Source organism: Podarcis erhardii (genome assembly GCF_964252035.2).
Source record: "Podarcis erhardii genome assembly, chromosome: 7".
Classification (NCBI taxonomy): domain Eukaryota; kingdom Metazoa; phylum Chordata; class Lepidosauria; order Squamata; family Lacertidae; genus Podarcis; species Podarcis erhardii.
In genome coordinates this window covers 37,977,459-38,000,128 of record NC_138511.1, presented here as the reverse complement: position 1 = coordinate 38,000,128, position 22,670 = coordinate 37,977,459, and the positions used below count along the sequence as shown (strand labels likewise).

Below are 22,670 nucleotides of genomic sequence, written 5' to 3'. Positions count from 1 at the left end.
CGGTGCTGATTCACTGTCATAATGGCCATCAACTTTGGATTAGACAATTTCATAGAAGATAAAGCTATCAATGGCCACAAGCCATGATGACTATGTTTCACTATCAGAGGTAGTACATTTCTCAAGGCCAGATTCTGGGAACTGCAACTGGGGAGAGTGCTATTGTATTCAGGTCCTGTTTGTGAACTTCCCATAAGCATCTGGTTGGCCACTGTGGGAACAGGATGATAGACTAGATTGAACTTTTGCCCTTATTTGCTCTTATTATGTTCTTAAATTGTGCACTTGGCCTAACTGAGCACCTCCAGTTGAATGTTCACAGAACACTTGTGTTGCAGGCAGAGCTACAGTGTCTGGTTCAAAGGTTAGCAGCCCAAATTGTTGCCCGAAAGGGGAATTTAAATCCTATTCTTTATTCTTCTTTATTATATACCAGGTCTTAGCACAAAATCCAGAGGGAGAGAGAGAGATGGAAGGGAAAAAAACCTCATTTGGTATCTTTTGAAATCTCTCTGCACTCCAGGAAGTGTTTTTATGGCCCGCTGCACATTTCGCATATTATCATGGCTTTGCTAACACATGCAGACTTCTGCATTTTGTATCATCAAATATTTAATGGAAAAAACTAGCCAGCTGGTTATGGTTTCCCATTTGAACAGCCAAATGCGGGCAGAAGATTAGGTGGAGGGCAAACAGAGCAAAGCTAAGAATTCGCGGACCCTTCATTTTTCTTTCTGAAGCATGAATGTGTAGTTTCATTTATTGGTGCACTTGGCCCTGATTCAAAGAACTGGTTTTCATTATTTATTATCTTCTCATTAAAAGAAAAAGAAAATAAGCAAAAGGTTTTGGAGGTCACTGGCACTTTGGATTCTGAACTTTGCTGTCCACCTGTTTGGGGTATATAAATCAAAGGGATATTCCCAATGTGGCAAAATCTAAAGATGATAAATCAGACATTAAGGGTGGTTGGAAATCAAATGGTGAGGAAGAAGGTGATCAGACTGTGGCTGAAGCTGCCCCACAAAATATTAAGATATTCATTCATCTACTCATACTGAATGGTGACTAACAGATTGAGGTTGAAGCTTGACAAGACAGAAGTACTGTTCTTTGGGGACAGGGTGTGGGGGAACTGCTTCGTCCTGAATGGGCTAACTGTGCCCCTGAAGGACCAGGTGCGCAGGCTGGAAGTCATTTTGGATTCACAGCTGTCCATGGAGGCACAGGTCAATTCTGTGTCCAGGGCAGGTGTTTATCAGCTCCATCTGGTACGCAGGCTGAGACCCTACCGCAGACTATCTCGCCTTTGAAGGTGGCTCAGAAACTACAACTCATCCAGAATGTGGCAGCTAGACTGGTGACTGGGAGCGGCCACCGAGACCATATAACACCGGTCCTAAAGGATCTTTGTTGGCTCCCAGTACATTTCCGAGCACAATTCAAAGTGTTGGTGCTGACATTTAAAGCCCTAAACGGCCTTGGCCCAGTATACCTAAATGGGCGTCTCCACCCCCATGGTTCTGCCCAGACACTGAGGTCTAGCTCTGAGGGCCTTCTGGTTCCCTCCCTGCAAGAAGTGAGGTTGCAGGGAACCAGGCAGAGGGCCTTCTTGATAGAACACCCTCCCTCCAGTTGTCAAGGAAATAACTATTTGATCTTTAGAAGACATCTGAAGTTGGCCCTGTTTAGGGAGGTTTTTAAGGATTGATGCTTTTATGTTTTTAGATATGTTGTAAGCTAGAGCTGCCATATGTCTGGAAAATCCTGGACATCACTGGGATTTGTCATCCGAAATGGGGTCTGGGTGGAATTTTCAATTCCTGTTCTAAATGTCCGGGGAAACCCAAACATATGGTAACCCCTGTTGAAAGTGGGTATTTTTTTTTTTTTTGCTAATTTTGTTTGTTTGGTTGGTTTTGAAAGAAAGCAGCCAGCGTGCCTTCATCTTGGTGGCCTTTTCCCAGAGAAACGTTGGTTGATTTATCTCCCTCTCTCCCTAACCTGGAAGCAATGCTAAGCCAAGCTGTATTGAAAGCCAAGGCACAAGGCAGGAGGGTATGTGTGAGAGGGAGCTTTGGTCTGGCTGGAAACTTTGTGAATTCTCCCTGTGACCCTCAGTTCCCAGCCAAGCGGATCCCCTGGACATGAGGGATCCAGCCAACGGGGTGCCCTGTGCATGCCAGCCTGTGAGTTTGTGTGCATGTGAGAGTGAAAGTGTAGGAGAAGGAGAGAGGGAAAGAGTAGGAGGGAGGGGGACCGAGGGACAAGAAGCCTGCTCTCGGCGCCCAACTGTCATCACTGCCTGATCCAAGCCCCCCAGGGCAAAATCAGTAGCAGTGCCCCCTTTCCTTTACAACAATTGGGAGGGTGGAGGTTAAGTGTTTAGTGAATTTTTTCAAGCAGCAGATGAGTATAAATTATCCTTCCCTGACCACCCCCCAATATGTTTGCAGTACGCGGCCAGAGTGCATAATGTGCAATTGGATAGGTCTGACAACACCACAGCTCTTTCTCTGTGTGTTCATTCACAGAATGGGACAAAGGAAATGTGGAGCATTTGTGCAGGACCAAACAAGTTGCACTAAACCTCAGCATATTCTGTGGCCACCACCTTTAATTCTTTTATCTGCCCATGGGGTCTTCACTGATCATCTAAACAGGTGCATGGCAGACTCTAAAGGCAGTACAGTGGTCAGCTACTGATGTCTGTCCAAACACTCACATTTGAATGATGGCCTGTTATGCTGAGCTTGTTGAATTGGATACACACAAAAAGAAAAGACTGCAAATATCTAGCTTTGATATAAAGCAGGAAGGGGAGGGGTGCAAGGGAAAGTAGCTGTGTAGTCCCTTTATTTCCTTGATTTGATGTGTCTTTCTAAAAATAGCAACAGGATGACATTGCAGGCAACACTTCTGAAAGGCAACGTTTGCAAAGGCCCCTCCTTATATTTTACTGCTTTTACATGGAGTTGTTTAGTAGCAGTGGGCTTCAAGATAACAAAGTTATAATCATGCCTTATCAGCAGCTCCCATGTTTTGTCTACCGAAACTAAAAAATTTGTATTGTGTCACCTTTATTGACTCAACACATCCTCTGTCTAGCAGTAAACATAATGAATAAGGAACACATGGTAGAAGATCACATGTAAGTCATTGGATCTGTTCAAGAAACTGCAAGGCAGAATTGGATTAAACGCTGTCTTTATAGATTTGAGTGTTGCTATCTTGCAGTCAATAATCTACACACCCTGCTCAAGAAGCTAATGTTACTGCTACTACTGTTGATGCTGAATTATATCAGTAAATGAAGTGGAAAAACTCAGAAGGAACTGTGAAGAAGCAGCTTCTAAGTGATTTCAAAATATTGGGAGACACGATTACTCCATGGATCATGTGCTTTTTTAAAAAATCATGCACTGCATAGTTTAACTATGGAACTTGCTCCCACAAAAGGCAATGAGGGCCACCAACTTGGATAGCTTTGAAAGCTATTGATGGTGACTAGCCATGATGGCAGTGCTCTGTCTCCACAGTCAGAAGCAGTAAAGTTTCCAGATACCAGTCTCTGGAAACCACAGGAGGGGAGCATGCTCTTATGCTCAAGTCCTGCTTCTTGGTTTCCCACAGTTTGGCCACTGTGAGAACAGGTTGCTGGTCATTGCTTAATCCAGCAGGACTCTTATGTTCTGATGGAGGCATATGGAGAAAGGCTAGGAAAATATGACTGGCCACTAATGAACCTTTGATCCAGCAAAGTTATTGCTGATTTTTTGAAAATTGTCACATTCTGTAAGCAAACACTTTCAAATATATTACTGGAAGGTTTTCCTGACTGACTGATTGTAGGAATCAAATAATGTTCTCAGCAGAAAGACGTGGCCATGCCCCATGGTTTATCAGCACTGATTTGGCACCTGCCCTGTTGTGTTGCTGGTGGAACTCATTTATGCTTCATTTTTGCTATCGTTTTCCGTTGACTCCAAGTGCTAAGACCATTGATTGGCAGCTTCCCAGATCTGCCTTCTTCGGCCAGCATGTCATAGGGGCATGAGCCAAGACACCTATCCTCCTTCCCACAAACCTCTTTATGACTACACTGCTGCTGGCTCTGAACATTCCTAATCTATGTCGCTGGCACATGTGGTGGTGATGATTAGATTTCGGTGTTCTTATTGTTCCTGCTTGGAGCAAAGCATCATCTGCCCATATGACCGAGGTCTCAGCAACTGCCATGAGGTGTAGATGGCAAACAGCCTTGTGGATATGGCCTTTTAAACTGTTTGCATCCTCTGCCAGCAAGCAGAAATGGCTTTGGTTGCCATGATGATTTATTTCTGACTTGTAGTGAGCAAAACTAGTTATTATTGGGGTGCAAGCAGCATCTGATGAAACACAAGACATACCCAGAACTGTATCTTAAACCTTCACAAACATGCTAATACCAAGAATAGTGCAGCTATGAATTTTTGAGCCAGGACTTCATTTGGATGATAATATATATTACGTCCATCCATCTGGGCAGCACCAATGATTGGCTGTTTGCCCTGTATTTATGTTCATCCTAGGCTGGCACTAGTGGTTCTGATGAGGATGGTCCCTTTTAAGATACTGTATTCTGGCTTACGTTTTTAACATTTTTCTGTGATTTTTTATTATTATTGTACTTTCACTCTGGTTGCAAATTATTTTAACAGGTTTTTTTTTTGCAGTGCAAGGAATCTATAAACTTAACAAACCTAATAAGTAGATCACTGTGATCATCTGGAGAAGCCCTCTTTATTGCCCCACAATCATTTCATGCTCATTTGGTTCATACATAAACCAGGGCTTATAGCATGGTGGCACCACTCATTTGGATGACTGTTCCTATTAATATTAAGCAGGTACCGACCATCCTGGTAGTTCATCACCTGCAGAAAATTTATCTCTTTAGCCTAGCATTTTTAGAGAATTATTTTTTTATTCAATGCCAGTCATTCGTTGTGCACTTTATGTTTTCCTCCCTAACTTTATGATATTTTAATTATTTCATTGTACACCACCTTTCTAGATCTAGATATGAGTTGGAAGTCTATAAATATTCCTGTCAATAGAATTTAAATAAAAACTGTTCATATTTTTAAGGCTATTTTCTTCAAAAAGCAATAATTCTACTCTGAGACACCGGTTGTAAATAACCATCTGAAATGCATCCTGCCTACTCTTGATTAAGAACTTTTATTCTTTGTTGTTGCATAAAGGTGCCTTAAACTTTAATAAGAAACCACAAGAGATTGACAGAGCCCCTGTTCAATCACACAAAGAAGATTAAACAAGATAGCAGTGACAGGTGGTACAGAAGTCGGTGGTGATAGTGTGAGCAACTATATTACAATAAAAGAGGTACCTTTCCATCAACAGCAAGGAAGAGGGGGATATGTACACTGCTCTCCCCCTTTTCCTGGGGTACTGAAATTATTATGCAGCATTAATGCAACATGTTTACTGTTCACAGGGCTTTTTGCTAGCATTTGCAGAAACCCCCTCGGGTGGAAACATGTTATTGCTGTTTTATGGACAGGGAACTGAGGTCAAGGGCTGTTTCTCATTATACGTTCTATATCTGAGAGCGGAAAGCACATTGCAAAGTATACATCAGAAGCAGCTTGCTTGATGGGGCAAGGCCACTACCCTAGTTTCCTGGCAGGCAGGTAGCTGTACAGGTGAGGAGGAAAGGGAGGTCAGTGAGGTGCAAAGGTACCAGCCAGAGTAGGAGCTACTAGCTACGATGGCTATAGGTTCTACCTTCACTGTTAGATGCATTGTGACTCAGATATCAGTTGTTGGGAATCACAGTTGGGCAGAGTGCTGTTGTGCTCTTGCCCAGTTTGCAGGCTTCCCACAGGAATCTAGCTGACCACTGTGCAAACAAGATGCTGGACTAGATAGGTCATTGGCCTGATCCGAAGCTTGTCTTGTGTTCTACATCCACTGTCAGAGGCAATATGCCTCTGAGTACCAGTGCTGGGAATCACAAGTGGGGAGAGTGTGAATGCACCCAGGCCCTGCTTTTCTGCTTCCAAGAGGCATCCTGTAATTACAGGATGCTGGATCAAGTGAGACATTGGTCTGATCCAGCAGGGCTCTTTTTAAAGCTATACTTAGTGAGTGGAAAGCCACATTGTACATGCATGTGCATTTTTTCCACTTCACATATTAAGTGTGAATTTTGTAGGCAGGCATCTGGATCTCTGTACAAAATAAGTCACAAGAAGTGGTCCTGAAAGCAGCATAACTTGCTCAGAGGAAGGGGCAATTCAGCTCAGCTTGAATTTTATGAGAACCAGAATACAGTCACCCTTTAAAATTCATACTTCCCTGAATTTTGCAATGCCATTCTCCAGACAAAATATGTGTAAAAAAAGATTTGTAGACTAGCACAAAGCTTACATAAAGATGCATATATTAATGAAAGCAACATGTAAAAATGGATTGGATTAGGGGAAGCGCTTTGCAAAAAATGAGTTTATTGGGCAAAATTGCACGCAGAATGTGCTAAGTAGGGGGGAAATCACACTGATGAATTCTCATGAGGCCTTTTTTGTTGTTTAAAAAGGGAGTCCCAAACTTGTGGAAATGTCAGGAACTGAACCTATGGTTGGTAATGAGAAACTCAGAAAGAAACTAAGAAGTTTACAGGTTTAACCACCCAACCACCCCTATTTGAGGACCCCCTCCTGGAAACCCCCCAAAGGGCATCCTGATTCCCCTCCCCCACCCCAAAAAAGTGGCCTTGTGTTGTTTGTCTCCTGCTAAACGAGTTATGCTAGTTCTTGCCTCCAAAGTTGCTGCCTATTACATGTAAGCCCTGCAGGGTATTCTGTTGCTGTCAGTGGAAGCTGAATACAGTGGTACCTCAGGTTAAGTACTTAATTCTTTCCGCAGCTCCATACTTAACCTGAAACTGTTCTTAATCTGAAGCACCACTTTAGCTAATGGGGCCTTCTGCTACCAGCGCGCCACCGGAGCACGATTTCTGTTCTCATCCTGAAGCAAAGTTCTTAACCTGAAGCACTATTTCTGGGTTAGCGGAGTCTGTAACCTGAAGCGTATGTAACCTGAAGCATATGTAACCTGAGGTACCACTGTATGTACATTATGAAACACAGGAATGTGAAGTGGGGCATCTGCATGTCTGTGGGAGGGGGGAATTGTTGTTTTAGTCACAGTTTCATTATTTTATGTGATTTTCTCTACCATGAGCCCTTCTCTCTGCATTGTTTCTCTAGCAGAACTCTCCTTTACATTTATAAAAAATAAACCAACAAAGAACAATTGTCTTAGTTAAGCAGCATTATTCACTTACAATAGGTAATATTTCTGGTATTTATTTATTTTTTAAATATAATAACAACAGTATGCTCTGCCAAATTGTGCCTTACGTGCTCCAGCTTTGAAGTGCAATCCTTTGCGGAACAGCTGGGAAATGTATTGTGATCTGTTAGAACCTCTTGTTCCTCAGATGTCATAAACTTGAGGTGCTGATTTTTATTTTTTTTTAATCAAATTGTTTTAGGGTTAATTGAGCATTTTCTGCCTGGGACTTGATTCACCTAGCCTTTTTCTGTTTTGATTCCTTTCTTTCTCATTTCAGCGCTATCTCTTGTTTTATTTTTTTAAGGAACAATGGAATAGTATGCATTAATTAAGAACATTGTTATTATTCTAATAACTCATTTTCATGGGAGATAAACTCTTTAAATGGTTATTAACCCAGAAGTATAGGCAGAGTTGATGGACTGCATCATTCACTATTCATTAGCGGCTGCATCTGTCGTGTTCTTTGCCCTTTCCCAATGGGGCCAACTTGTTCCTGGGATGCCAATAATGACAGCCTCATTTGTAGCAATGAGATGTTAACGGACTGGGTAGGGTTGCTATAGATGACACAGTCTTGATGGCATCAGAACTACTGTGCCTTTGTTCACCAACCATAAATTTTGTGCCTATAATGTTCCAGTTGCATTGATGTTGAGGCCCAGGTTAGACCCGGTTTGCACCCTACATTAAAAGCGCTGTTACTCTGCTTTGAACAATCATGGTTTCTTCCAAAGATTACTTGAAATATGGGTGCTGAAAGTGTATTTATTTGCTTATGTCATCTGTAAGTAAGGTTCACCATTTTGTGTGTTTTTTTTAAAAAAATCAAGCGGTGTATGAATTTTACAAAATAAATGAATATATCCTGCCTTTCTTCCAAAGAGCTCAAGGTGGCATCCATGGTTGTCCCCATCTCAGTTCATTCCCATAACAGCCCTGCAAAGTAGGTTAGGCTGAGGGGCAATGACTGCCCCAATGAGTTTCATAAGTGTATGAGGATACAAACCCAAGTCTCCCAGTTCACTTTCAGGCACTCTAACTACTACACCACACTGCTCTTGTTAGGTGGTCCCTATTCCTCCACAAAGCCACAGTTCCCAGAGTGGGTGTCTTATACACCACATTGTTTTTGTTTTATTTTGTTTTTAAAAATGAGAGTACAGTTTGTGAATGTATATACAGTTTGTGAATGTTTGTAAATAAATAAATTGCAATGCATTTATTTTAGCCGTAGATTAGCTGCAGGGCTCTTTCAGCTTGAGTTCAAGCTGGTCTGCAGAGGAACATTTCCCCTTGAATTCAGCTTGATTTCCCTGCAAAGGGAAACAGCTGTGAAGGACAAAGCTTCCTTTGCCTGCATAGCTTGAAGAAATCAAATTATGTAGGCAAAGGGACTTCTTTCCTACAGAGCCTGGCTGCCTTTGCCCATAAGGTTTGAAATCCAGCTGCTCTGCAAAAGGAAATGCTTCACCTGATTGATGTCATGCGACTAACACTTGGATGGCCCTGGCAACCTGTCAGTGTGTCCCATGGGGTGAGGCAGGCATCAGGATCCAGCCCCCTACCCCTAATTCATGGTGCGTATGCAACTTAACATGGTATTTTTATGTCTTGTGTTTATGTGTCTATGTGCACACACTAACACACACATAATCATTTTGGTATTACTTTTTATATATGTATATAAAAAAATATATCTGGAAGATGCCAACTTATTCCAGAAAGATAAACTTTCTCCTGGGATGACAAGTGGGGACTCCAGATTGTATCTATCATATTGAGCCAGTGGTTTGGTTTCCTTTTGTTTAATACACAAAGATCAAAATTTGGACATTTAAGGCTGGTGTCAGGAACACAGTGAATGCAAAGTGTATGGCTGTGGTTGTGTAGTGGAGGAGGAATCTCTGAGGAAAGGATTAACAATTCCACCTGTTGACTACATGCATATTACAAACCACCCAGCTAACTTTCATTCAGTCAATAGGTGCTTCACGTTTGCATCAATTTGGTAACTGGTTGGAATTTTCTTCGTGGACCAAAGGCTCCAGGAATGGCCATAGCTCAGTGGGAGAGCATCTACTTTGCATCCAGAAAGTCCCACATCACTTCCCAGCATCTTCAAGTAGAGAAACCCTAGCCTAGAACCCAGGAGAGCTGCTGCCATTCAGTGTAGATCAGGGTTTCCCAAACTTGGGTCTCCAGCTGTCTTTGGATTACAGTTCCCATCATCCTTGATCACTGGTCCTGCTAGCTAGAGACAATGGGAGTTGTAGTCCAAAAACAGCTGGAGACCCAAGTTTGGGAAACCCTGGTGTAGATGGACCAGTGGTCTGACACAGTGTAATGCAGCTTCCAGTGACCCCATCGTACTCAAGCAGAGCCTAAAAGAACTATTTTCTTGCTACAGACCATCTTTCCATCCCAACCAGTTACCAAATCAACACAGACCTCTCAGCAGTTAGTCTTCCACATTATGGAAATCAGCAAGTTATGATGACAATGAGAGACAGACAAGTGTGTGAAATTATACAAAACAATGTCAAAAATGGCAGGTAACAAGGGGCATAGATGCCCTTTAATGCAAACAGTACAAGTGTCATGTGGCACACGTCCATCATTAATGCTCCCAGCCCTTGATATGTATAACTTCCCCATTCTAGACAATAGATGTCTGTTTGATGGATAGATGGATTGTCCACATGTCATACAAGATCACAATTTGTGTTTGGACTGACCCTCACTTGACTTCATTCTTGTGACTTGTTTGCCACATCACATCCCTCATTAAGTGCCCATTGACTGATCTTTAATTTCTGCCTTGCTTAATGGCTAGGTAATGGGGATTGCCTGTGTCATTTTCTTGTAAACTCAAATTCTTATATGGCCAGTGGTGATTGCACATTTGAGAAAGGTATCTGATAAACAGCTGGAATGGTATGCATTTTTTTCTCCTTGCTTTGTGAAACTGGGAACTGCAATTCAAAGTATGAAGCCTCTAAATTAAGCTCCATGGTGCCTGTGCTCAAGGTAAGTTCTGTATTAATTGAACTCAATTCACAGCTGATTATTGGGCTTTTTCCTTCCCCCTAGGTACTCCATTAACAAAGATCCAGCTGAATGGTTGGAAATTGACCCTACGAATGGTACAATTCGCACCAGGGGTGTCCTTGATCGTGAATCACCATTTGTTATCAACAATGTGTACACTGCACACTTACTGGCAATAGATAATGGTGAGTAATGGCAATTGATGAAAGAAGGAAGTGGTTGGTTGACATGCTTTTCATCCCATTCATTGTATGTCACATTTTCCTGAAGAATCATTAAGAAGAGCTCTGTTGAACCAGGCCAGTGGCCCATCTAGTCTAGCATCCTGTTCTCACAGTGGCCAACTAGGTGCCCCATTGGGAAGCTTTCAAACTAGATGACTGCAGCAGCTCAACAAAAGCATCATTGGTGGTCATTGACCATTCTTGCTGGGGCTGATGGGAGTTGTAGTTCAGCAACATCTCGGAGGTCCAAGGCCCCCCACCCCTGCTGTAAACAATACTGAGCTAGATGGACTAACGGTCTGATTTGGTATGAGATAGTTTCCCATGTTTACATATCCATTCATGCACATCCATTCACATACAAGCAACCAATGCCTCTCGCCTTCATTTATCCATCTATTATACATTTGCAAAGTGGCCGTCTTCTTTTTCCAGTGGATCCAGCAAAAGAAAAATCTCAGAAATGTTCTCAAAAAGATTGTCATTTGAGAGATTGCTTTTCAGCTTTGACTCTGTTAGAAAGGACCATCCCCATTGTGAGGATGTATTTCTTGAAGAAAATAAAGGTCTACAGTCCAGTCCTCAGGAGGTTGGATATATTAGCATTAACAGATTTAATTTTGCCCCCCCCCCAAAAAAAAGAAATGATATCAAGCCCCTAGCACCACAGTTCCAATAACTAGCTTGACACACCAGAGACTATCCCATTTAACGTGTAATAGCAATTACATTGAAAAGACAATTAAAAACCCCTTGTTAAAATGCAATATTTTAAACATATTTTGTGGATTAAGGTTCCTTCTGTCGCACATAATCTAAATTGGAAGGATTTTATGAAAACTCATTGCAAGTTACTTTTGTCGCACATTAAAGCCTGAGATGGGAGGGAGAGATGCTGCCTTTTCCTGCACAGCTGAAAGGCACAAAATAAATAAGGGCTTTGTGTGTAATGTTAGAAAAGCTAATATGCTTAACACTTCTCGGGGATGCAGCTGGTTTTTAGCTGCAGCGATGAATTGTGAAATGCTCTTTTTAAGAGGGTAATTTTACCATCTTTTTCATATTGCACGAGTCAGTACAAGGGAACATTTGCAAGGTTTTGACAAGAATATGGCTTTAAAATGCAAAACGGAGAGCAGGAAGAAGGTCCCCTTTGCCATGGTGATTTACTCGGATATTCATAAATGTACGTCTCTCGCAGAGCCATTTCTGTGGGAGACTTTTTTTTTTAAAAAAAAAATGCTATTGAAATTATTCCGCATTCCGCGTTTGTTGGTTTTGGATAATGCATCTTTTGTCGAGTGTTTGTGTTAGCTGTAATGTGATTAGAACTATAAGTTGCTGTTTGCAAAGCAATGTGTAGGAAGCTGGTATTAGAGGAGATGAATGTTCATACACTTGGAGCAATGGCTGCAGCAGGGAGGGGGAACCCTGTTCAGACCCAAGGCTGCTTTCACTTCTGGATGACCTGCCAGCAGCCACATGCCACCTGTGGGTAGGGCACGGAGCAAAAGTGGATGGTGTTGGAAATGCCAGTGTTAACCTTTTAGAGTGGGCTAGTTTGGAAGGGACGTGGGTGGCACTGTGGGTAAAACCTCAGTGCCTAGGACTTGCCGATCGCATGGTCGGCGGTTCGAATCCCCGTGGCAGGGTGAGCTCCCGTCTTCCGGTCCCAGCTCCTGCCCACCTAGCAGTTCGAAAGCACCCCTAAGTGCAAGTAGATAAATAGGTACCACTTTATAGCGGGAAGGTAAATGGCATTTCCGTGTGCTGTACTGGTGCTGGCTCGCCAGAGTAACTTCGTCACGCTGGCCATGTGACACGGAAGTGTCTCCAGACAGCGCTGGCCCCCGGTCTCTTAAGTGAGATGGGCGCACAACCCTAGAGTCAGACACGACTGGCCCGTACGGGCAGGGGTACCTTTACCTTTACTAGTTTCTGCCCATGCTCTAGCCCACACACCTGTCTCTGTCCTCCTTGCTGACTAGCAAGAGGCATTATCAGAGTTCAAGGACTCAATCATAGCTGGGCAAAGACACTCAAGGAGTATGTAGAGCAGTGCTGGAGTCCTGGGTTGCGTTCTGGGAGCTGGACAGATGTGGTGAGTTGGTCTAATGTTCCCCACCTCTCAACTACAGCAGAAAGGCAGCCTTCAAAGGAGATGCATCTCTCTAGACATAGCGCTCAACTTTAGTCCAGGAGTTCCAATGAATTCTCATGAGTAGGTGGACATTCTCTGCCACTGCTTAAAAGCTCATCAGGTAGGCTGGGGAACTTGCTGGAACAACTGCAGAGATTCTGTGCAGCCCTGAAACTCAGGTTACTAATCTGGGGCTTGTGGACCTTGCCCCTGGACCAGCGTTATAGCTACCCATCCTTCACCTTGTAAGGGCTCCTGGGCTACATCTGACTCTTTCCTTGCCGCTGAGTGTATACTATTAATCTGCTTTAATAATGCCTCACTTTGATACATCTAAGTAAGTACATGTAGTGCCATGTGGGTTTTTTCTTTTTTTGGGGAGGGGGAGCCAAACCAAAGTACAATTAAATCCACAATTCCATCCAGAGCCCTTTTGGCTTCTGAGAATTGCACATCAGTGCCTTCACTGTTCTCCTTCACAGAGAACTTGAAGGACCACACATTTCCACAGTTTTACTGACTGTGTGCAAGTCAGTAACTTAAACACTGTGATGAATGGATGATCCAATGTTCAGCTGCTTGAGCTCAAGCTGCAGCTAGTGCCATATTGACTATTAATAGCAGGGTAGCTTAACCTACAGTTCATGGAAACCAGCTGCAAGCTGATGGTTATGTTCAGGGTTCACTAAGTGACTAGCTCAAGATTTGTGATGGTGCGCTTTAGCATCAGCTTAGGTCAATTCCCTCCACTGGTTTGGTTCCTTGAAGGAATATTGTTGATCTCTGTCATTCTGTGACCAAACTTAAGGCACAAATGCAATGAAATTATTCCTCTATAATTTCCCTAGCCAACCAACACTAATGCTTAATTTTCTCAAGATTATTATGTTCCCAATGAGCTACATAATGCATGTAGGCTGGCGCTTGAATAATCCAAAGCAAGTATGAAATGATTCCTAGATCTTTCAGAGAAGGTTAAATTAACTGAAAGAGTATCAAATGGAAATACTTTGCTCTCTCTGGGAGAGCAGTGGCATCTATAAATGTCAGTGCTAACATACCGGTGTTGTTGTTTTTTTGTTTTGTTTTTTGTCCTTTTAATATTACTAGGAAGTTGGGATGGGAGGGAGATTAGATCCAGGTCACATTCAAACATGAACCTACCTAATTCAGACTTTCTGAAACAACATGCAAACTAAAATACAGCCACCCTTTGAAATCCTTGCTTCTCCAATTTTTTCAATGCAGTTCTCCAGCAAAGTATTGTGTGCAAAAATGCACATACTAGGGTAATGTGTGCATAGAAATGCATTGTGTTAGTCAACATGACATACAAACTTGTGTATTTAGCAGGAAGCTGCTGAATTTTCAAGAAGAGCTTTCTTTTTCTAAATCAATGTGGAAATTTCGAGAACTGAACTTAAGCTAAGAACAGTGAGAAACTGAGAGAAACTAAACTAATAGATAGACCCATCCCCTCTGGGGAGGACCCCTGACTTAATGGCAGAGCCCGTTTTCAGCATGCGGAATGCCCTGAGTTCAAATTCAGAAAAGACAGAGTTTCAGATAGTGGGACTAAGAAAACTCCCTGACTGTGAGTCCTGCTAGGCAGTGGTATAGTGGTAAAATTTGAAGGGCAAGAGGTCATAATGACAACCTCCACAGCCACTCTCCCAAAATCAGTCCCATAAGTGTCGCCTCAAGGAGATTCTAAAATTGCAGTTAGTTGTGTTGATCATCATAATCGTCGTCGTCATCATTTACAGATAGGTAGCCGTGTTGGTCTGCCATGGTCAAAACAAAATAAAAAAATTCCTTCCAGTAGCACCTTAAAGACCAACTGAGTTAGTTCTATGTATGAGCTTTCGTGTGCATGCACACTTCTTCAGATCTGAAGAAGTGTGCATGCACACGAAAGAAGTGTGCATGCACACTATCTGAAGAAGTGTGCATGCACACTATCTGAAGAAGTGTGCATGCACACGAAAGCTCATACCTAGAACTAACTCAGTTGGTCTTTAAGGTGCTACTGGAAGGAATTTTTTTATTTTGTCGTCATCATTATTATTATTATCAGGCTGTATCCAACTACTGTATTTTTTGCTCCATAAGACACACTATTTCCTTCCTAAAAAGCAAGGGAAAATGTGTGTGTGTCTCATGGAGCGAATGCAGGGGGGAGGCAGGCAGGAAAAGCCCCCAAGAGCTGCACACAAGCTCCGTGTGGCTCTTGTGGGCTTTTCCCCAGGAGGGAGAAGGGACTGACTGGCCGCATCAGTCCTTTCTTCCACCTCCTAGAAAAGCCCACAGGAGCCACGCACCCTTTAAAGAGCGTGCAGCTCCTGCGGGCTTTTCTATGAGGAGGGAGCAGGGACTGACGCAGCCAGCCAGTCACTTCTGCCTCCTCAGGGAAAAGCCCCCAAGAGCCACACACACACTCCACTCGGCTTTGTAAAGGGAGCGCTGAGCAGAGCCTGGGATGCATACAGGCTCTGCTCAGTGCTCCCTTTAAATAATATTTTCCCCTTAAATTCCCCCTCTAGAAACTAGGTGTGCCTTATGATCAGGTGTGCCTTATGGAGCGAAAAATACGGTAAATAATTTCCCTCGTGCAAAAAGTTTTAGCTGCACAATGGAACTTTCCCACTCTAACCTCTGACCGTGTGACATGTCAACCTGTCCCAGTGGTTCCTCCAACCCTCCAAAGAAGATTTATGGAGCACGAGGAGAGAGGGTAGTGAAGTTCCATTGTGCAGGTAAAATGTCTTGTGCAGGTGGAACTATCTACTTGGATAGTGACGAGAGAGAGAGAGAGTGCATTATTATTTGTATTAACTAAATCTCTTCAGTCAGCTGAAATGCAACCTTACTAATCATGAAATGCAAAAAAATCCTGGAAATAAGTCAACTGGGAGGAATTTTCAGCTCACTCATAGAACATTTGGAATCAAGAGGCGATCAGGGAGATGGCTAAGTTTGCTGGGGACACCAATCAGTTCTGGGTGATGAAAACGAAGACAGATTATGTGGTGCTCCAAAAAGATTGCTTCAAACTAAGTAAGGTAAAGGGGCAAACACAATGTAATGTAAGCAAGTGTGCACTAAGTGTACACTAAGCTAGTTGTTGGGGAATGTGAGTGGAAGAGGGCTGTTATCTTTATGTCCTGCTTGGGGGCTTCCCAGAAGCATCTGGTTGGTCCTTGTGAGGCGGGCTCTTCTTATGTTGCCAGAACTGAGCTCCGCTGAGTCTAATGGGACTTACTCCTGGGTAAGTGTGCACAGACTTGCTTCCTTAAACTCTTATTGGAAAAATCTTTGCTATTGAATAGTTGATAGAGCACAGTATTTAATTTCATAGATAATAAAATGTGACCTTTTCTGTGGATGGGATCTCCCTTTTATAACCCTCTCCTCAATGAATGTCCTAATTTGCTTTGTAGTCTCTTGCTTTCTGTAAAGGTCAAGGCACTATCTGTAGTGTATGTACTCTTATCTCCCCCTTTTTTTATTAAAGGCTTATGTGGACACAGAAGCTCTAATCTATTAAGGGAGAAATTAAATTCTGAAGGAACTTCCACGAAGCAGAGTTAGCACATTAAAGTGGATCAAACCATGTTTAATCTGGGAGTGGATTGAAAATGGAACGGCCAAAGGCAACACTCAGAAAGCATTAGACGTTTCAGGCTACTGAGAGAAAACAAATTTCAATACATATTCACGTGTGCTTAAAAGTGATTTGCTTCCTTGTTGGTGGGAGCAGTAGCAGCAGAAAACATCAAAGGAAATCCACGGTTGCTATGGACAGCCTTAGATATACTTACATATATTCTGCTTTGGAGATTACCGTATTGGCCCGAATATAAGCCACACCTTTAAAATTCAAGGAGGGGAGAGAGAAAAAGGCAATACCCAAATATAAGCCGCTCCCTTAAAATTCTGCAGGCACTCACACCCATTCCGTTTTACCATATGTCTGTTTCAGCTGCGATATCGTAAAAGCCAATTTTTGTAAGGTCGCAAATTTAAGCCACACTTTAACTTTTCATGGTCGGAATTTGGAGGGAAAGTGTGGTTATATTCAGGCAAATATGGTTTAGACAGGCAGAGAAATACAAAGATGGGGAGGTGTTGGAACAAAAGAAGAGCCCAGTTGGATGGCGCCATTGGCCCATCTAGCCCTGCATCCTGTTTTCATAGTGTCCAACCAGATTCCTGTGGGAAACCTGCAAGCAGGACCTGAGCACTCACCCCTCCTGCGTTTTCCAGCAATTGGTGTTCAGAGGCATACAGCTGCCAACAAAGGAAGTAGAACCTAAGCTGGATTTTAAAAAATGCTATAGAAAAAAGCTATAAAAGCTCTTAATGAAAAATTCTATTCATGACTGATCACTTCTCTATAGTGCCATCTGGTGTCACATGTTTATAACACACTTATAATGATATAATCAACAAGTGTAGCTGAGTCCCTAGTCATCGTGGCTCATAGCCACTGATAGCCTTATCCCTCATGAATTTGTCTAATCTTCTGTTAAAGTCATCCAGGTTAGTGGCCATCACCAAGGTGAAGGCAGTGGTGGCATTTCTTTCTTTTTTCAGTCCCCAAGATGATTTTATGATTTTCCCCTCCCTCCAAAATCGCCATACTTCTCTCTCCCCCCCCCCTCCATTCTGGTGGCATGTTTGGAACTAGCAAATCAAAAACCTCCACTGATCTGCCCTTTTGTGCCCCAGACATGCCTCATTTTGTCCTCTCCATCATCAGTGCACTGAAAGCGGAGCAGGGACACCACAGATGCAAGGGGGACAAATTACTCCATCTATGAAGGACAAGATCCCAGGCATGTCCTCCTGAGAACCATAGGATTGCAGCCTGAGCACAACTGCAAGTGATAGATAGATGATAGATAGATGATAGATAGATAGATAGATAGATAGATAGATAGATAGATGATAGAGATAGATAAGCAAAATATCAGAGGAATATAGGATTCTGCCTTATATTGAGTTAAGTCATTGGTTCATCTAGGTGAGTGTTGTCTGCACACTGACTGGGAACAGCCCTCCAGAATTTCAGGTAGGGGTTAGTTTTCCAGCCCTTCCTGGGGGTTCTAAGGACCTTATGCATGCAAAGCAAATGTTCTACCACTGAGCTATGACCCTTCCTACTTTTTTGTATTTTTTTTTTTAAGATACTTCTTTGAACTTAAATAAAATTTCAAATTTGACACTGCTGGAGCAGTTTGTCAGTTAAAGGCTTTTAATTTACTTAAAATGTGTTTGAAGTTACCAGGCAGCAGATTTATATTTATTTCTTTTTTGCAAGTTATTTGTCACACTGCAGGTATTCTCTCCCCATCCACCCCCACTTTCTGTCACACAGGATGGAATGCCTCTTCCAAGATGATGCTTGCTGTGACACACGCATGCATCATCCGCAAACAAAGATGCTATGCATCTTACTCCAGAAGTATGCTTACCCGTTTGCAAATATATGCAAATGTCACTGATAAGACGAATTGACTAGAACTCATATGATAAATCAACTGAAGGCTTGTTTAAAGAAGAGAAAAGTTGCTCAAATTTCCCAATTTACCAACGTGGGCTGGGGGAATAGGAACATAGGAATCTGCCTTGTACCGAGTGTTGGTCTACTGGTCTATCCAGCTCTGTATCATTCACAGCAGCAGCTCTCCAGGGGCTCAGACTCAAGGGACTCTCCCAGTCCTACCTGGGGATGCCTGAGACCAGGGACCTTCTGCATGCAAAGCACATGCTCTACCACTGAGCTGCAACACTTCTCTTTTAAGATTACATCTGTGCAGAGTGTGGCTGCAAACTAAAGCAGGTTTGCATTTAAGTGCCTATGGTATTCATAGGCAACTAGGAATTCTGTGCAGGTGGGTGTGAAGAAAACATGCATTAGAAAAGTACAAAGGGCTACTGTTGGAAGGGCAGAGCTTCCTGTCCCTGCCCTGCCCGCAGGCTAATTACATTTGTGGGTTTGTCTAAATCTCCATTTGCAGAATACACAGGCACACACTTTCCCATTGACCACAGCATTGGAGGCTATTTGGTTTATGACAGGGTTAGAGAGCCTCAGGCCTGGGGGCCAAATGTGGCCATTCAGGACTCCACATCTGGCCCTCAGTACTCTCCCTAGGCCACACCTCTCACCAGCTCCACCCTACACCTTTCTCACGTGCATTTGCCTGGCTGGAATGTTCTCTTGAACTCTGATACTGCCCCTTGCTTGTCAGGATGGAGGTGCATAGAGGGCTGTGTGAGTGTGCGTAGAAATCAGCCTACTGTACAATTTTGCTCTGTCACTTCTACCTCTGGCCCACCCACTAGTGGCATGTGGCCCCCAGAATGTTGTTCAAAAGAGAATGTGGCCCTCAGACTGAAAAAGGTTCATCACATTGGTGTATGCCATGGACTTGTGGGGGGGGGCTATTTAAACTGACATGGAAGCCCATTCTCTCATGCCTACAAAGGAGAACATGAATTGGCTTCTTCACCTTACCTTCTGGATGGTCAGAGATCAGCTAAGAAGATAAAGCTATCTAATCTATCTATCATCTATCTATCTATCTATCTATGCTGCATATAAACAAATAGGGGTGAGCTTAATTACCCTCCTGGAGCTCTGTGAATCTTCATTTCCAGTCTCCATGTTTGATGCAGAGAAAATGACAGGTGATATGAGGAAGATGCAAGGAAAATAACTAAAAAGTGCTGCCTAATAATTCAGTTAGGAGTTGTCTTTCCATCTGCCGTAACCTGTTTATATACATCATGATGCCTGAAATTAAATTACTGCAGATTGATTCCACCTAAAACACACTATTTGGAAAGAAATCAGGCAATTAGTGGCCATGGCAACCCAATTAAGCTGCATTTACACCCTTTATTTTAATTGCTCTATTAATTGAAGAGGGAAAATAAATGGAAGGCTCAGCCTTTACTTGTCATTTTAAGTTTTAGCAAAATATGAATTGCAGAGAAAATATCATTGAAATTAGTCACTATGAACTGCAGGTTTGGGGAAAGAGAAAAATTAATTTGCAGCAAACTGGTTTTAAGATGGATGGCGCACGTTAGTAGCTATTTGATAAGAGCTTTGCTTTTTGAAGTATAATTACTCAAATGTAGAAACTGAACACATTATTGAAATATATGAGTGATTGTAGTTTTAAAGGGCAGTTTGTTTTTTTATGAATTGTTGAGTGAAATATATGTTAGGGAGGATGGAGTGGGCTGGGGAGACACTGAGATTCAGCTCTGCATTATGGATCTGCTTCTTTCCAAAAGTGAGAGGAATGCATTTAAATTGGAGCATTTTGTATCAGCTGAAGATGCACAGAAATGATTGATTTTAAGTCAAGTGCAGAGATATTAACAGGATCACATGAAGTGAAATCAACTAGTAAGGCGGACAAGTCAAGAAGATTGGAAGACCGAGGGCTGATTAACACTTGCGTGCCTGTTAAACGTTGGCTCATTGTCTTGTGGTGATGTTCATGCCTGTGGTTTTAAGATCTTCCACAGCAGCAATCCCACCAATTTCTTCCCTCTCCTTTTCCCTCTTCATTTTACTTAAAAAATATAGGCGAACACTGCATAACAATACAATAAGACCTCTAATTAAATCAGGGGTGTATAACCTGGTGTGCTCTTGATGTTGCTGAACTCCATCTCCCCTCAGCCTTAGTTAGCATGATCAGTCATCTGGTATTAGGGAAGTTGTAGCCCAGCAGTGTCTGCAAGGCCACTCTTAGCTAGTGTGTGCATAATAACTATTGGCAGACCTGTCATCCATGATTGGTCTAATTATTTCACAACATGCTGTGGCCATGAGTCACATGAGTTCATTCTTCTGTGCTGAACAACAGAGCTCCCTATTTGTTTGTCTTGTACTCATAGCCGATCAGTTCCTTTGGATCAAGGGTCAGCAAACTTTTTCAGCAGGGGGCCGGTCCACTGTCCCTCAGACCTTGTGGGAGGCCGGACTATATTTTGGAGAGAGAAAAAGAATGAATTCCTATGCCCCACAAATAACCCAGAGATGCATTTTAAATAAAAGGACACATTCTACTCATGTAAAAACATGCTGATTCCCAGACTGTCCGTGGGCCGGATTCAGAAGGCAATTGGGCCAGATCCGGCCCCCAGGCCTTAGTTTGCCTACCCATGCTTTGGATGGCTTCAATGCCCGGTTCAGGTGCTAGGAAGCTGTAGCCCTCCATATGTTAGTAGACTCCAACTCCTATAGGCCGCAGCCAGCATGGCCAGTGGTCAGAGATGAAGAGAGCCAGAGTCCAACAACAACTAGATCCAACAAATCCACAGGTGAACCACCCCTGGATTTGAACCAGGAAATACCCTCAAGTGTCTATAGCAGAGGTAGAGAACTGTGGCCCTGCAGATGTTGGTGAACTCCAACTTTCATCAGCTGCAGTCAAGGATCAGGGATGAAAGGACTTTTAATCCAACAACATCTGGAGGGCCACAGGTTTGCCACATCAGATTCACCAGAAATGTTGATCTCTAGAAATGTTCACCAAGAATAGACAGCTGACATACAATGCAGAAGATGGTAAAGATCTAACATTTTGCACGCAACTCTATTCTTTTAATCCAGAATTGTGGGCACTGCCATATGTTTATTCTAGGTTTTGTTGTTGTTTAGTCGTTTAGTCTTGTCCAACTCTTCGTGACCCATGGACCAGAGCAATCCAGGCACTCCTGTCTTCCACTGCCTCCCGCAGTTTGGTCAGACTAATGCTGGTAGCTTCGAGAACACTATCCAGCCATCTCGTTTTCTGTCGTCCCCTTCTTCTTATGCCCTCAATCTTTTCCAACATCAGGGTCTTTTCCAGGGAGTCTTCTCTTCTCATGAGGTAGCCAAAGTATTGGAGCCTCAGCTTCAGGATCTGTCCTTCCAGTGAGCACTCAGGGCTGATTTCCTTAAGAATGGATAGGTTTGATCTTCTTGCAGTCCATGGGACTCTCAAGAGTCTCTTCCAGCACCATAATTCAAAAGCATCAATTCTTCGGTGATCAGCCTTCTTTATGGTCCAGCTTTCACTTCCGTACATCACTACTGGGAAAACCATAGCTTTAACTATATGGACCTTTGTTGGCAAGGTGATGTCTCTGCTTTTTAAGATGCTGTTTAAGTTTGTCATCACTTTTCTTTATTCTAGGTTAATAAACCTGATAAACGAGTGTGACCTTGCAAAGGGACACATTTCTGCATTTAGATAGTTTGCAACTCCCTTCCCCACCATTTCAACTTTCTAGTCCTTTTATGCAAGCATTTAGATTCCTCCCCGTCACCAACTATGCAGCATGTTGTTTTTAATAAAAGTGTTTTTTTAAAAAGAGGAATGCCATCTTTTCGATCCACCTAGGGATTTGGTTGGATGGCCACATGTCAAGTTCGGAACCATCTTTGGGTATTTTCTGAAGCACTTCTTTCTCTTTCTTTTCACAACGATATTAAATACATACACAAAGCAGCCCACAGAGTGTAGCAGCCACCACATCCCTTAAAAGCAAAGGCAAGGAAAAGGCTGAAATGAGAGCACTGGGGTAGGAAAATCCAAGTCTAAGCTCAAGGTCACTGAGGTCATCACAGGCCTAAATTGTGCTCTTTGATACATAGCAGTGAATTCGGAATAAATTCCACTGTCTCCTATGAAAGAGCTGCCTACGTGAACTGGGTTGAAATATAAAGCATTGAAAGCACTGGAAAGAAAGAAGAAAAGTGTTTAGATTTTGGGCAACTCCCCCCCCCCCAACCAATATACACAAAAGTGCTTCCTGAATCTGAGAATTTTAATTGGAGTTCTGTACAATGGGTGTTGCATGTGGTTTTCCCAGTGCAGCTT

The 22,670-nt window shown here is 42.8% G+C and overlaps 1 protein-coding gene across 2 annotated transcripts in view; it reads left to right on the top strand.

Moving 5' to 3' along the window:
* The window catches only part of CDH13 (cadherin 13), a 684,692-nt gene that overhangs the window by 636,588 nt on the left and 25,434 nt on the right, over positions 1-22,670 (top strand). For both annotated transcript variants that reach the window (XM_081870212.1, XM_081870213.1), the window contains exon 11: positions 10,456-10,598. In XM_081870212.1, coding sequence (XP_081726338.1) covers positions 10,456-10,598 — 143 coding nt within the window. The remainder of the gene's footprint in view (positions 1-10,455; positions 10,599-22,670) is intronic.